Raw genomic sequence first — 16,801 nt, 5'->3', positions numbered from 1 at the left:
CAAGAAGTTTATCTGAATGGAGAGGAATGCACTGAGACGCCAGATCATTCACTAATGTGTAGGCACATACAGTTACACGATTCATGCAACAAACACCGACCAAATATGGCTTGCGTGTTGCAAGGCACGCCAGTTCCTGCTATCATCCCCACGTTCAAGTTGTTGGAAAATGGTAGTTATTTGATGCTCAATAATGAAGATTGTTCTGAGTTAATTAAAAGTATTCCTTTTATCGTAACAGTAAGTGAACGGGTTATTTGCTGCAGAAATTTTCTATTTCCTCCCACACATGAACATAGGGAGTTTTCAATCTGGCCACAAATACCAACCTTGGGACACGTTTCAACGGCATGGCAAGAATAAGAGCTCTTTTGTCTCAGAGAGAGGTGGCCTTGAGTTCGGCCCGTGAAACTTTCGTACTTCACATAGCGAACACCCGTACACAGGTTTGCCTTTCAATTTCAGCAACATGTTTCCGACTATCTTTAACGCATCCTCCACAAAATCCCTGGCACACTTTTTTAAAGTTGTTACCAGTGGTCTTGTGACTTCATTTGAGAAAATCTTTGGAGTCATCCCTGCTTCCTTTCATTGTATTTTCTGCACTCTGGTTCGTGGATTGGCATTTTTACTTGCATTACCAGCGGACGCTCTTGTGCTTTTTTACATTTTTAAATATGGATGTCCCTCCTATGCAACCTCCGACCCTGCAGCTGCTGACACTGTTCCGCAATCGCATGCTAGAATATTATGGCACAATGCTGTTGGCGATATTAAGCACGGCATATGGATTATCTTTTCGGTTCTCCTACTTCACCTGTGTCCAGCCTGTATTTCACTGCCTGACCTGTGATTTCGATTGGGCCATTGATTTGTGTCTCTGCGGACCGGTTTCTCCTGACGTCGACTTTAATCAGCTGATGACTCCTATCATTACTCACGAGTTGGTTTGTCCTGGCGAAAGGATTATGGCTGTGGCATTGATGCATGGACTACTTGGTCCCTGGAATTTACTGGCGGCAGCACAGTCTTTCTTGGAACAGAGCTTTCTTGAAAACCCACCGAGCTGTCCTCTGATGGTGATAGAGGATCCGGTGCTGGGAGAGCACGTATGTTCTTTTCCGCTTTTAAATTGGATGGCTGAACTGTTTTCGGATGAAGACGGTGACTTCCTATTGGAGGCTGTTGCAGCTTATTTTGCATACACAGTTATGTCATAGACCTTTTTCATGTTTGATATGCTGAGTACTAGCATTTCATTGACAATTCATTGACTTATTTGTCAAGTTTTTATTATTTACCTTGCCTATTGGCTTAAGACTCGATAAAGTACTTGGCTGTTTTATTTTTCTTTAGCATTACATTTTCCTAGTTTTTAATGCTTTACCTTGCGGACCGTCCACATATAAACTTGCAATCTGCTCTCATGAGATGGCACTTCTATTATCTTATTCAGTTCGTTTCCGGATCATGAGGAGGTGTCATCTAGGTCCTGGATATCTTTACACCGTGTTAAGTTAGCATGGGCTCATTACCGGTTTAAACGCCATTTTTCCTTTTTTGCAACTTCTGCACACGACACTTAGTTGTTGCTTTAGCTTTCCACCTAGTAGTTCATCGTGGTTTACATGAGAATAATATGTTATTGGTCTACTATCTGCTTTACTTGTTAAACTATATCTGTACAGCGAGTGCTAAAGTTTCAAGAACAACACGATACAGAATTGTTATGAGGTCTGATCTCCACGACTTCATACTCATAACATAAGTGCAACTTCTGCCAATTCTGGGCATGAGGCGGGTTTTATATTGCTTTGCCGAACACACATACACAACAGTTGATGCGGTTCACATGAAGAGAGAGCTGGTGTATGCTGATGTGATTCCTTCAAATCTAAGACACTAAAGTATGGGCACGCCCTAAACCAACACAAAGAGACCTTCTTAGCAAATAATATAATATGTGTATTAGGGAGGGTGAGATATAAGCAGCCGCGGGCCGTGGAGGGAGTTACGATGGGGCAGGGAGGCGGGGAGGGGGAGAAGCAGGGTGGAGCCCTCTCTACCTTGCCCCTCCCCCTCCCCGCCTCCCTGCCCCACCGTAACTCCCTCCACGGCCCGCGGCTGCTTATAAGTGTTGCTAACTCTTATTCATTTACAGCATGTTAACATACTATCACCATTCACTTTTTATGTACTAGTAACTATGCTGGTAATTTTGCTACTGATAATATGTGTACTTTTATTATCTAAGGTACTACGCCTGAGAAGACGGCATTAGTAAATAAACATTTCAAATACACATCTGTTCTTCTTAACTCCATGTTCTGGTTTCTAAGAAATCTATAACGACCGACTGTTCATGAGTTCCACGTATCCTGAGGTACTATAAGTTCATATTCTGGATTGTCTAAACATTGAGAGTTTGTTATATCCAATGTGACACTGTACCTAGCTTGCTAAATAGTTTTTGATTACTAACGTGAGTTTTGGGACACCCTAATTCGCCGAGGTTCCAATCCTCTGTCCACAGTTCTGTGTGAGAACAGAAACCCTGCGACAGGGGCACCCCCGACCCTTGCTGGAGCTTCATCACACTTGCGATACAACTCCAGCAATGCATTCGCCGAGGTTCCAATCCTCTGTCCACAGTTCTGTGTGAGAACAGAAACCCTGCGACAGGGGCACCCCCGACCCTTGCTGGAGCTTCATCACACTTGCGATACAACTCCAGCAATGCGCCACCTTTACGGCACAGATACATCACGCATCTGTGCTGTTTTTGCCCCATGATGCGCCGCATTGTAAATGCAGCACACCATAGGTGACGGAACAGCGGCACAGAATGATTAACACATCCCTGGTGATGCGCCAGTCATCATAAATGTATCCCTATGCTTCTTATCTTGTTAGAGATGAACCGCCATATGTATCATCAAAGTTATTTGCATTTCCTAAATAGCGAACTTTAAGGAATAAATAGCGATTCTTTACCATTCCTAGTTTGCGATGAGCTATTTGCTAATTAGCCGAATGTAGCCCAATGAAGCCCAATGTAGCCCAATGTAGCCCAAAGATGGCCGCCAGACACACAAAAAAACAAATGTAGCCCAAATATCAGCCAGATGTAGCCCAACTATAGCCCAGTGACAGAATGACCAATCAGCTTCGCAAACCTCCGTTACGCGAAGCGTAGCGCTGTTACAGATATATATCTTTTTTTGAACGTTAATTTCTCAAAATCCACTGGAGCACATATATTGAGACCTAGCAAAGGCACATCGGGCTACCAGTCCCTAATATTTTGCCAAGTTTCGTGCAAATCCATTCAGCCGTTCGATTATTATTATTATTATTTTTTTTTGCCCCGCGGGGCCCTTTTAAAACCTCCATATCAAACCTAGGGGGTCAGCGAGGATCTACTATGCCCCCTTATAGTTATTTCCCCCTTTGTTTTGACCTCCTCTTGTCTCTCGATCCTACCGAGAGACAAGATGGCGGCCGCTACGGACTGTTTGGAATGTTGACAGACGCCGGAGAACCAATCAGCTTCGCTTCACAAAGCTCCGTTGCGCGAAAAGTCCGCGAACCAGTGCGCTGCCCGGTCCGCTGTTACAGATATATATCTTTTTTTAAACGTTAATTTCTCAAAATCCACTGGAGCACATATATTGAGACCTACAAAAGGCACATCGGGCTACCAGTCCCTACAATTTTGCCAAGTTTCGTGCAAATCCATTCAGCCGTTCGGGCTAAAAGTGAGGCCAACCGCCCTATGGAAAACTCAATGTTAAAAACACGTTTTGGGACCCCCCTTTTTTCTCGGCCCCCACTGGACGAACCCCCCCCAAATTTTCAAGGGCTGCTCAGAAACAAAATGTGCCATTTTCCTGAAAATTTCAGCCAATTCCGTCCACAAACGCCAAAGTTATTAGACATAGAATTTTCAAAAAACCCATAGAGAAAAAATCCTAACTATATATACCTACTGGCGACCGCCAGTAGGTAATATATATATATATATATATATATATATATATATATATATATATATATATATATATATATATATATATATATATATATATATATATATATATATATATATATATATATATATATATATATATATATATATATATATATATATAACATATATATTACATTACTTACTGGCAGTAGGTTGTTAGAGTTAGGGCCAAGTTTCCATAGGAAGAGCATTTTTTGTTTTGCTTTTAACTTTGGCGTCGTTTGATGAATCTTCATGAAGTTTTCCAAAATAATTCTTTGTTCATATAAACTCCTATGTTGAAAGTTGGGGGGTGATTCGTCAAGGGGGGCCAAGAAAAAAGGGGGGTCTCAAAACGTGTTTTCTCCATGCAATTTCTATAGGAAACGTTAGGCAAGGCTACAGGTCGAACGGGTGAATGTAATTGCCCCAAATTTGGCAGAGAGAAGGGTCTTGGTCTAGAAAGCACGCTTTTGTTTATTTGGTGTAAATCTGTTCAGCAGTTTTGGAGAAATATCGAAATGTACAGACATGGTTATTTGGGAATTCTGCCATCTGATTGGCTGAGGCGTTACGAGCAAGAGCTTGCTGGGTATAGGCTGTGATCGGTTGCAACTAGGAAGTGTTGGCAGCCATTTTGTGATTCTGTTGAAGCAAGTAAGGGGAAAAAAGGGGGAAAAAGTAGGAAAGAGGAGGGTAGGAGCGCTGTGACCTCTGTGGGGTGGTTAGGGTGTGCTACATAGGGAGTGTGAAGCGAAGTATGCATTCCTACCAATGTGAAAGGGCTGTTTTGCCCAGAGTGACATGGAGGTGAGGTGCCGGTACACTTGGGGATGAAACTGTGCGCCTAAACCGTGTGCTGATTGCTGTAAACTGATGTGCTCTGGGCTCTGTAGCATACTGGCCGTTGTAGCATAGCTGTGCAAGTGGTGTTAGTATGCGTTTAGATTATAGCGAGAGTGGGAAGCAAACTACTCACTCCTACTGGTCTGAAGACTCGGGGATCAAACCGTGAGCCTAAGCCGTGAGCTGATTGCTGTAACGTGATGTGCTGTGGGCGCTGTAGGATACTGGCCCCTGTAGTATATCTGTGTAAGTGGTGTTAGTATGCATTTATACTATACAGGGAGTGGTAAGCGAACTACTCACCCCTACGGGTCTAAAGACTCAAATGCAGTGTTTTAGCAAGCAGGAATAAAGAAACAATCGTGAAGAATGTAATGCAGAATGATGCAATGCCACAGAAGACAAATGGTGAAATCAGGTGTGTCTGTGTATAATAAAGCAATGGAGTCTACAAGTTATATAAAAAGTGTCTTTCTTTAAGTGCCATAAATCGACCCACTAGTGCAAGAGCTAAGGCATCTAGCTGAGGCAAACTCCAACGCTTCTGCAGTATTCAAACCTAAGCTCCTGCATTGGTGAATTCCATATTACATGTTACAGTTCCATGTGACATAAACAATACCTATTAGACATGAATGATTCTATAATGAAAATAAAGATAGGACACAATTACCACATGTATCCTTTAATAAAAATAAAATTAAAAAGTTCAAAAATGGAATCATCAAACTTCTCAGGTACCCTGGTACTCCTTTTTTGTAACTTAAAATTATCAAGAGCAGAACAGTCAGCAAACTCTTCTACAGTAGATTCAATCTAGTGCGTGTCAGAATTGGTAATAGTTCTACTCACATCGGAACTTTGAGGAGGAACACAAACATTGCGCTTCTCAGAAGCACATTCGGTACCCTTCTCGTCAAACCATACATTATTGACTTCAGCCCTTTCAAAAAAACATTCTTGTGCAAGAGCTAAGGCATCGAGCTGAGGCAAACTCCAACCGCTTTTGCTGTATTGAAACCTAAGCTCCTGCATCATTGAATTCAACATAACATGTTACAGTTCCATATGACATAAACAATAGCTATTAGACATGAATGACTAAATTCTATAATGAAAATAAAGGTAGGATACGATTACCACACTGTGCCAACCAGTTCCTAAACAATGTTGTGTTTTTTTATCTTGATCGCCAGCTCGTGAGTAGAGGCTGAGGATGAGCTAATTTGTGTGAAAGGGCTTTGTGGATAACAGGCAGGCAGAGAGACGTGTGCACAAAGAATATACATTTGGAGCGCTATCATCCAGTCATTGCGGGTGAGTGCCATAAGCCCAGTTGGTCTGACCCCCAGTAAAATTGTGCTAGCGGCATCAGGCAGAGGAAACCCCAAGACCCCCCTAATATGGCTCAAGACCTCCTTCCAGAAGAGGGTTAGCGATGAACAGGTCCACCAAATGTGTAAGAAGTCCCCAGTCGCAGACCGGCACCTCCAGCACTCAGGAGAAGAGACCGGGAACATCTTGTAAAGGCGCTGCGGTTTTGATAGTACCACTGGGTCATCATTTTGTAAGCATTTTCTTGCTGTGGAATACTGCGGTAGACTTTAGGTATGTCGCGCAACGCCGCAGCCATTGCGCTGACGTGATGTCGGTGCTCGGAGGGACTGCCAACGACTCTGATATCTATGGGAGGGCGGCGTTTGGGGGTGCTGCAGGATATGATAGATTTTCAAAATCAAGCCTTTTGAATCAGTGAAGTATCTAGCCAATTTCTCGAACGGGGTGAAGGTGCGAGTGGCCGCCTGGTAAGTCTCATCCGCCATTACCCAGTGTCTCAGTTGAATATACTGCATTTCGGCCTCAGGTGGTAATCGGAAGTCCTCCCTACAGTGCGCAAAGGATTTAAAGGTGCCCCCATCGAAGAGGTCTGGTGCGAAGGGCTGGTGGGAACCACGGGTTCCTCTCGATCGGAGTATGAGGTGATGGAAAGGTGGTGAGGACCCGGCGCACTGCCACCCGATCCCAAATCTCCAACACCGTTTTCGTTGGCACCGCTATGTAGGCGCTTGGAGAGCGCCCTGCCTTGTGGTTCCACGCCAGGTCCCAGATCGTATGGCCAGTCACGGCTCTATCTATGTGGAGCCATCCCTTCTCGCTTTCTATAGTACCCCACTCGACTATGTAGCGGAGATGAGCAGCCCAATAGTACTCCACCAGATTAGGACACGCCAGTCCCCCCGATCTCGAGGCGCTAGAAGGAGTGCCTGCGAAAAGCGGGGCCTCTTACCCCCCCCAAACAAAATTGGTTAAGTCCCTTTGCAGGGTTCTTATATTGTGTAGCGGGATGGGGGTAGGTAAGCATTGAAACAGGTATAGTATTTTGGGTAGGATGGACATCTTGAGTACATTAATTCTGCCCAGCCAAGATGGTATAAGTGGCTTCCAACTCCGCAGGTCCTCCAGCACCGCTCGTCGGCAGTCCCTCCAGTTAACGTGCGTTCAGTCCAGTGTTCACAATTTAGATCGAGTCGCTATTGTAGATGACGCAGTCCTGTAGGCAAAAGACATTGCTCCAGTGCGCTCTGTCTGCACCACGCATAAGCATCATCGCAGGCTCCGCACACTCTTTTTGTAGCTTCGTGTATTACAAACTGGGCAGCTCAAGTCAACGGCATGTGGCTGTGGGCCCTTGCTGACCGCTCTCTCTCTGGCCTACACTGCAGACAGCAGTGTTCCCAATTCAGATCGAATCGCTATTGCAGATGATGCAGTCCTGTAGGAAACAGACATTGCTCCTAGTACGGCCCGCCCGCAGCATGCATCATCGCTGGCTGTGTACATGCTGAATGCTTTTGATGTGGCTATCTGAGTGCAATAGAACTGATGGACCCCTTATAATACAATCTTTTTGTGTATTATTTCAGATCTACTGCCTGTATCTCAGTATACCTCAAGTTGTGGTGCTTTTACGATAGCATCTTTTGTGTATTATTGCACATCTACTGTCCCTACCTTACTGCAGAACAAACTATTGACCCTATTATTATTGAATATCTGTGTATGATCCAATGATTACTGTTGTAGTTGATGCTAGCAGCAACCATTCCGTGAGGGCTGGTTTACACTTACTCCACACGCATCCAGCACAGACGTCACTGGGTATGTGAACCTGGTAATAAAAAGGAGTCGAGCGCACGTGCCTGTACCCACTTCCACTATCTATCTGTGTCCTTGTGTTCATTATCTATGCATGATACTGCCCCTGGGCCGTAGCACTTTACATTGTGCTGTGGACAGCGTATGCAACCATGTTACCTCTGGCAGTGGGGAAAACTTTGGTTATGCAACTTTTAGGTGCATGGCTATCACAGGTGGAAGGTTACTTTACAGACAATGAATATTGATGATGATGATGGTTGCATGTTGTGTGTAGTATAAGATATGTGTACATAGCAAAAAGTTTTCAAAAAAGATTTCTAAGCAGAATAGGCGTGTCTCATCAAATGCTGTAGAGAGAATGACTAAAATGGGTGGCGTTTTCCACCTGCTACAATGGGAAATGTTATGAACTAATCATATGCTTTTTTTTAAGGTCTCATGAAAATCGCGCACCCAGTGCGCTAGGAGACCGCAACCGACACAATTTTGAGAAAATATATTTACCATAATATAAGTTTATTACAGTTAGAAATATATAAATGTTTAAAATATTTTAGATTATTGCTTGCTCTCATATACACTTTAAAGTTGTTTAGATATAGCTTTGAGCCATAAAGAAACTAGCACACTGTCAGTGTTCAGACATATTTCTTAAAAGAAAGGCAAAACTGATTTCAACTGCATTAGGAGCGTGTTTACAGCAATCAATAAATGGTTGACTGGCCGTGTTTAAGAGTGCGTCGTACTGCGCTATGAAGCCCCGCTGGGTGGAGTCGATGCTACATAAGATATTACATAAATAAATATAAGGGGGCTTTTAACTTTGTTATTCTGTTCAGAGGTGGGGGTCTGTCCTTTAACTGAAGACCCAATTAGAGATGGCAGCTAACACTTGTTTGAAGAGGCAACCCCTTTCACTGGACCTATTTACCCTCTTATCACAAGAGGAGCTGGGCCCCGCTGTCCCCAAACTAACCCCTCCAGCCACCTTTTTAGATCTTTTATCCGTCACCAGCGGCCTCCGCACATGCAAGAGACAATAAACCTCTGTTTGCATAGTCGGCCGAGTGTCTGGTGTCAAAGGACGGCTCATCATACAGGGGCTCATTCACAGGGCCTCGGCACCTGCTTTGAAGAGAAGTGAGGCAAACACGCCTGCATCCTGCAGCCAGCCAGCCGAGCGTGGTTCGAGTCACTGCGTGCCGAGCCGGAGGCAGACGCTGCACTACAGAGTAACACATTTGGCACGCACGATGTAAAGCATTGCGTGCATGCGAGAGTCTGGACAGGTCAGGCAAAAGAAAGTGCGAATGCAGGCAGCCAATCATATGAGAAAAAAGCATTTACAAATGCAATAGGACTCGTATTTACGTGAGTCCTATTGCATTGTAAACAAAAATGCGGGTGCCGAAGAAGGCAGGAACGGGAGTGGGTGGAAGGAGTGGTTGTGTTCAGAGAAGTCATTGACTTTGGGAGGGAACAGGGGGAGGCAGGGGAACAAAAGAGTTGCTGAAGTAAAGGGGCTGATAGCCATGGAAGGATAAAAATAACGTCATGGCAGTAAGGAGGTGGGGCCAATACGCCGGCATCCAATGAGAATGCAGCATTTCAGATTTGAGCCAATCAAAGCATGAGCAGAAAGTGGGTGGAGCTTCTCCCACAAAACTGTATACAGCATCTCTCGCCGGGACAGCGCATGCGCTGCCTAGGCGAAACCTAAAAATGAGGGAATGGCGTACCCGGCATGACACCACACGTCTATGACGTAACACAGTGCCTGGCAGCGTGCACTCATCGTATATGGAATGCGCAGACGGCACAACACCATTTGTATATGACGTAACGCACAGCTTGACACCGCGCACCAATCGCATACTAAACAAGCAGCTGGCACGACCTCATATGTATATGATGTTAGGCGGGACGTGGTGCCACAAACCCATCGGATACGAAATGCGCATCCTTTACGAGTTTAGCAATATGGCGAATAGGATTCACGGGCTGATGGAGCTTAGCACACTACCGGTATGGGACTCCAGTTTTCTAAAAAAAAAAAAAAAAGTTATACATACTTTTTGGGGAAGATATAAAACATTACATAATTTTTAAAATAAAAAAAGCATAATAGAGTTCCAAAATATTACAAAAAAATTGAAAAAATATATGTTTTATAAATATTAAAATATGAGTCCAGCATTTAAAAAACCTTTGAAATTCACTGAAAAAACCATTGGTTTTACAGACGTTATGGTTAGGAATTAGCATTTAAAAAACCTTTGAAATTCACTTAAAAACCATAGGTTTCAGGGACGTTATAGTTAGTTGGACATTTGACTCATACAAAAACCAGAGAAATTCCCCCGTTCTAGTTAGTTGAGCTAACTGTAATTTGCGTGCCCGCAATGCACTACTGATGATGTCACATATTACATCACTCATGACATGGTCAGTGACATCACTGATGACATTACTGATGACATCATCCACGTGATAATCTGATGCACATACTGATGCCCTAATATAAACTTTGATACACCCACTCTAAAATACAGACTACTATTTTGAAACCATTCACACAACAATGCCAGATACTACATACCTCCGACTATTTCCTAGGTCTACACACACATCCAGTCACTTATGCATGTAGTTACTCATCAATACAGTACTATAATATGCACTCATACACCTATACATACAGTCACACTCCACCACTCATCCATAGAGTTACTCACACACCTAGTCAGTCATGCAAAGAATCAATCACATACCAATGTACTCATGTATACAGTTATACACACCAACTCTGTTATTTATACACACACTACATCACTTATTTATGCAGATACTAACACATACGTACTGTCTTATACAATCACTGATACAAGCTGACACTCATTCATACACCCACTCTTCAAATAACTTACTCTCATGTATAGTCATTTATATACTCTAACACTCACATATACTGCCTTAAAACATATGTAGTTACTCACAAATATACCACTGACACATTCATTCACTCACCAACACACCAATACACACACTAACTCACCCATACAGCCCTTCCCAGATGCTCTTTTGAATCCATACAACCAGTGAATCACCCACTCAAACATCTATGCACAGAGCCACACACCCCCCACCCACCCATACAGATACTCTAAGTATCTGTATGGGTTACAGATACTCAGACAACAAATCAATAACCCATATAGACACTCATGTAGCTACTCACCAACCCATGCAGCCGCTTAGACACCAACTGAGAGACTAATACAGACTTTCACACAGTTTAGTCACTAACCCATGCATTCAGTAAGACACGTTCAATCACTCACTTATACAGTCAGTCAGGCACCTACTAAATAATCCATTCAGGCACTTGTAAATTCACTCATTCTTCAGAAAGACACATTCACTGGATGATGTCATCAGTGAAGTCATTTGAGATATCATCAGTGATGTCACTGACTATGTCATGACTGATGTAATATGTGACGTCATCAGCAGTGCATTGCGGGCGCGCGAGTTATAGTTAGCTTAACAAACTATAACGGGTGAATTTCTCTGGTTTTATATGAGTCAAATGTCCAATTAAATGTAACGCCCCTGGTTTTTTAGTGAATTTCAACAGTTTTTTAAATGCTAATTCCTAACTATAACGTCTGTAAAACCTATGTTTTTTTCAGTGCATATATATATATATATATATTACATAAGACTTCTGTGATGATAGAAAATACAATTGTAGATACTGAGGCTCATTCTTACGGATGGTGGTTCTAACATCCCTTCCCCAATCTAATATATAAGGTGTAACTGAGAACAAAATGGTATCTAGCAACCTACTTACTATTACCTTCTACACCATAATGGTACACAGCCTGCCATGGTGTTTGGTATGGAGTGGGTAAGGCACTCTGTGAAAAGTAGCCAGCTTAATTATACCAGACACAGGAGGTTGAAAGTAGCTGTACGTTTATTCCTTACAGAAGGTCCGATCCAACCTCTCAACCACTGCCCAGCCTCTCGTGTATCAAGATCTCATCCAGTACCATTCCATATGACCTAAAAACATTCTACATCAACGGCAAGGCTTAATCAGACATTACAGAAGTAGTCTTAGAATGAATAATCATGGATAGTACACCACTTTAAAAAGTTACATAATATATTACATGTTCTACAGAATATCAGAAAGTAACTAACAAAGAAATTATACATTTTTTGATATGTGACATGCAGATATGTATATATGGGAACATATATAAATATACAGGTTGCTAAGCTTTTCCTAACATATTCTTTTAAATAAGTTGGAGGAACAACTTTTATATTGGACCTCCTGACAGGAATGAGAGTCTTATGCTTGTCAGCTATATCACGACTCCCAGATCCACCATGAAACAGATTTTCTTTGACGATGACCACTTTGTTAAGATTCCAAATGTGAGAGTCTCCTGCCTTAACGGCATTAGTAAACACTTTAATAACTCTAAACGGATTTGACAATCCCACAAATGCCCCTTTCATAACCATTTTTTAATTATCACCAAATCGCCCACTTTGACTTCTGTTTTCTTAACCGACTTCCTTACATCGAAATTACCTTTACTGGCCTCTATTTTCTTTGCCAATCTCAGTTTCCAGTCTTTGTTTGACTTTACCTTTCCTGACCTCAATTCCATGTCATTTACCAATGTAGGTGCAACCAGAATATTGGGCTGTCTGCCTCTGAACAATTCAAAAGGAGTTTTCCCCGTGATTGAGTGGGGAGAAACTCTGTGCGCCTCAACCCTCTTGACCACCTTCTTCCTCCAATTCAAACCATTATCCTTGGCCATGGCTATGGTCTCCTTTAACACCCAGTAAACTATTAAAACGTTCCATCATGCCGTTCGTTTCAGGGTGATACAAAGCACACTTTTTGTGGCGTACTGCATAATCTTTTAAAAACATTTCCATCTCTCTGGAGACCAACTGTACCCTATTGTCAGTGAGTATTACACTAGATGCATTCTCTGCTAAATAACTCCCTTAGGAAACTTATAACATGTTTTGTTTTGATTCCTCTAGAAAACAAAACTGCTGGTCACCTAGTGTACATGTCAACCAGAACTATGAGGTATGTTTGGCAAATTTCACCATGAACAGGGCCCGAAATATCGAGATCAACCTCTTCCCCAGGATGTGTGGGGCAGTTCCTAGTTGCCATTGATTGCACTTTGGAGTTGACAGCCCTCTCACTCATGGCACATTGCATACATACCCATATCACTCTCTCCACTAGATTGTCCATACCTGCCAACCAGTATGTCAATCTAAGTCTTTCTTTAGTTTTTTTGACATGCCTTGATGGTCACAATGTGCAAGCGATATCAGTTCTTCTCTCAAAACAGCTGGTGGAAGAAACCTTGTTCCTCTAAACAACAAACCATCTTTTTCCGACAATTCATCTTTCACATGCAAGTACTCACTTTCATTACTCCCTTTCTTTCTGACACCACATCCTTACTTGATCAAAGATGAAACCTCTAACATGACCTTGTCAAAGTTAAACTCGGTTCAGCACTTTATTTCCATGATGGCACTGTCCTCAATTCCACAAAGAATTTCATCATCTTTATCATCATTCACCAAAGCTTGATCGCCTTCACCCATTAACCTGGACAACGTGTCAGCTACTCTGTTCTCCACACCTAGTATGTATTTATTCTCAAAGTTAAATTCTTGCAGAGCAACCACCCACTTTGTTTTTCTGCTAGATACAGTGTCAATTCCTTTCTTTTGAAAAATCTCATAGAGAGGCTTGTGATCTGCATGTATGTCAAAGCTACTACCCCACAAGACGTTTAACAGCCCAATGTACTGCTAGGGTTTCCGTCTCTATGATGGAGTACCATAATTCAGTATCTAGAGAGCTTGTGACAAGAATAAGAATGCTATTTCAGAATGTATCCACCTAGCTGCAGGACTGCAACGAAGTCGTTCATGCTGGCATTGGTAGTATTATGGACTTGCACCTGGGGTCGAAGTCGAAGGTCTTTTCAGTTTAGGAGCTTTGCTTAATCTGCTTTATTTCTCCTAAACTCTGCTTCACACGCATCACTCAATACAAAGTCCACACCTTTTCTCATATTGACACAGATCTCTGCAAATCCCTTTACAAATTTGTTGTAGTGCTCCGCCATACCAATAAACCTTGTCAATTTTTCTTTGTTGGACAGAAACTTAAGCTTCTGTATGGAATCAACAAGATCTTCTTTGGACAAGATAGCCTCTCCTGTGATGGTGTGGCCTAGATACTCTATAGAGTTTTTACGACATTTGCATTTCTCCACTTTTATAGGTTAAACTCACCAAGTTTTTACAAAGCCTGATTACCCTTCCATCTTGATAAATCCTTATGCCTTCAAGACCTTTCAAGACCATCACCTTTTGGAATGCAGCTGAGCTGCAGATATTAAACCAGAGGGCAGCCTAACCATATATAAGTGTTTCATAGGGCCTAATGAAAGCCATGAGGTCTCTGGACGCTTCATCAAGACAGATGTGATGATTTGCCGATGCTAAGTCAATGGTGGAAAAAACCTTAGCTCCAGTTAGCAACATCAGCATATCAGAGATATCACATTTTCTTTCAATGGCATAAGCGCAAACTTCCATTTGCCTTTTAGGCTGAAACTACCAGAGCTAGCCACTGTGTACCTTCCACTTCCTCAATTATACCATCACTCTTACGATTTTACAGTTCCAACCTTATTTCCACACGTATATCTCGGAACGTTTTAAATATTCCCACACACTGGTTTGGCTCCATCCACCACCCGTACATGATGTATGTAGTGATGAAGACAACAAAGCTTGTCTTGGAAAACCAGTGGGAAGCTTGCTTTCAATTTTTGTACCAATGCATCATTCGTCCCACAATGCATGTCCACATCACTCACATTAAAATCCTCCTTCATTTTTATGGGTGGGCAACTATTGGGATCAAGTATTACTCCTAAATCAGTTTGATGGAACCAACTCAATATGCTGTTCTCTTTCTGATATACATACATTTTTGCATTTGTTTACCTTTGTTTGTATTTCATCAAACCCAAGAAATATCCATACAATTGTATGGGTTCTCTTTCATAGGCACAAGGCCTTATGTCTGGTCTAAACAATTTGATTTTATCCCTGAGTTTTCTAATATAACACTCCTTAGAGACAATTATAATTTTGTCTCTGGAATCAAAAAGAGCCTTTAATTCCAATTATCTGATCCACTTGACTGATTTTTTCATTACAACCTACTGGTAGAGCAATTTGCCCACATTCGAAATCCGTTTCAATATCACTTTGATTATTAGATTCATCTCTAACCTCAAATACCTTTCCCTTGGAACCTTTATTTATGCATACATTAGCGAAATTACTTTTTTTCCTGTAGCAGCTGCACATCGCTTTACTTGCTGGACACACGTTGTCATTAGCCATATGACCTGGTTTCCCTCACCGAAAACATTTTTGTTGAAAGATTTTTTCTTTTCTACCTTGAAGTACATTCTTTCCCTTTCTCTTGTTTCTTCAAGTTACACTTAACCACATGCATACTGTCTCCCAACGCACATGTAATTTAATGTTTTTTTTTTAGCTAACATTAACACCTCATCTGAAGACAGATCATCTTTTCACCACATTTCACCACATTTTCTCCCTCACTTTCTCAATGTTGAAACCCAACATAAATTGGTCTATTAAGGCCAGATGTACTACCCTTACATTTACATTTTGCGACTCGCAAAATGCAATTTACAACAGTGTCTCAAACATAGTTAGCTGACTCATTAATATTCATGAGACAGGTGATATTTGCGACCACATTAGGAATGGCCAGCACTCACAGGGATGGTGGCCTGCTGGCGTCAGCAGACCACCAAGTCTGTGACTGCTTTTTAAATAAAGCAAGTTTTTTTTAATGCAGCCTGTTTTCCTTGAAGAAAAACGAAATGCATTTAAAAAAGAAAAATGAAATGTTTCTGTTTCATGTTTTTAAGAGCAGGCAGTAGTCCATGGGAAAATGTTTTCACATAGACTCAAAAAGGGGAAGGCGTCCCCTGGGGACTCCTTCTCGTTTGCAAGTGGTTTACCACCTACTTGAAGTAGGTGGCAAACTGCAACTGTTTTGCGACTGCAATTGCAGTCGCAAAACAATGGTAGATTCTATTGTGACTCGCTATTAGGAAGGGACAAGAGTCGCAAACGCTATTTGGTGAATCACGACTCGCAAATTAGCATTTGTACATGCCAGGACCCTGTTTTGCGGTCGCAAACGGCCGATTTCCCATTTGCGACTGCAAAAAATGGTCGTACATCTGGCCCTTACTCTTTCCTCTAATAAGGGACCAAACTTACAGGATGAGGTTAACTTTCCCAAAACAGTAACATAATTCTGGACAGTTTAACCTTCCCTCTGGTTTGCTGAGTTTTGGCAGTTAATGTCTATCTAAATTTACTATACAGTTTTCATTTTCATTCAGATCTTCGTCAATGACATCTGGCAGATGATCAAACACTTTCTTACCTTCAGGGCCCAAACAGTGCAAAAGCAGAGCAGTCTTTCTCTCTGAGCTTAATGAAAACATTGGCATACCTCTCAACAACTTTTCGCCACATTTGCCATTTCATTGGCGTATCTCCCGGTCTAGCTAAAATAAATACAGCGGTGCCTTAACATTTTGCATCGTCCACTATTGTGAAGAAAAACTCACACACACCAAATGCTCTAACAAAAGA

The 16,801-nt window shown here is 42.1% G+C and overlaps 1 protein-coding gene across 1 annotated transcript in view; it reads left to right on the top strand.

Moving 5' to 3' along the window:
• LOC144828230 (connector enhancer of kinase suppressor of ras 2-like) overlaps positions 1-16,801 on the top strand; it is a 2,060,726-nt gene that overhangs the window by 1,852,587 nt on the left and 191,338 nt on the right. Inside the window, exon 22 of the mRNA XM_078686315.1 lies at positions 2,384-2,392. Coding sequence (XP_078542441.1) covers positions 2,384-2,392 — 9 coding nt within the window. The remainder of the gene's footprint in view (positions 1-2,383; positions 2,393-16,801) is intronic.

The sequence above is a fragment of the Lissotriton helveticus genome, chromosome 4_1 (genome assembly GCF_964261635.1).
Source record: "Lissotriton helveticus chromosome 4_1, aLisHel1.1, whole genome shotgun sequence".
Lineage (NCBI taxonomy): Eukaryota > Metazoa > Chordata > Amphibia > Caudata > Salamandridae > Lissotriton > Lissotriton helveticus.
Note: the sequence above shows the minus strand (reverse complement) of the source record. Positions and strands in the feature narration are given on the sequence as shown.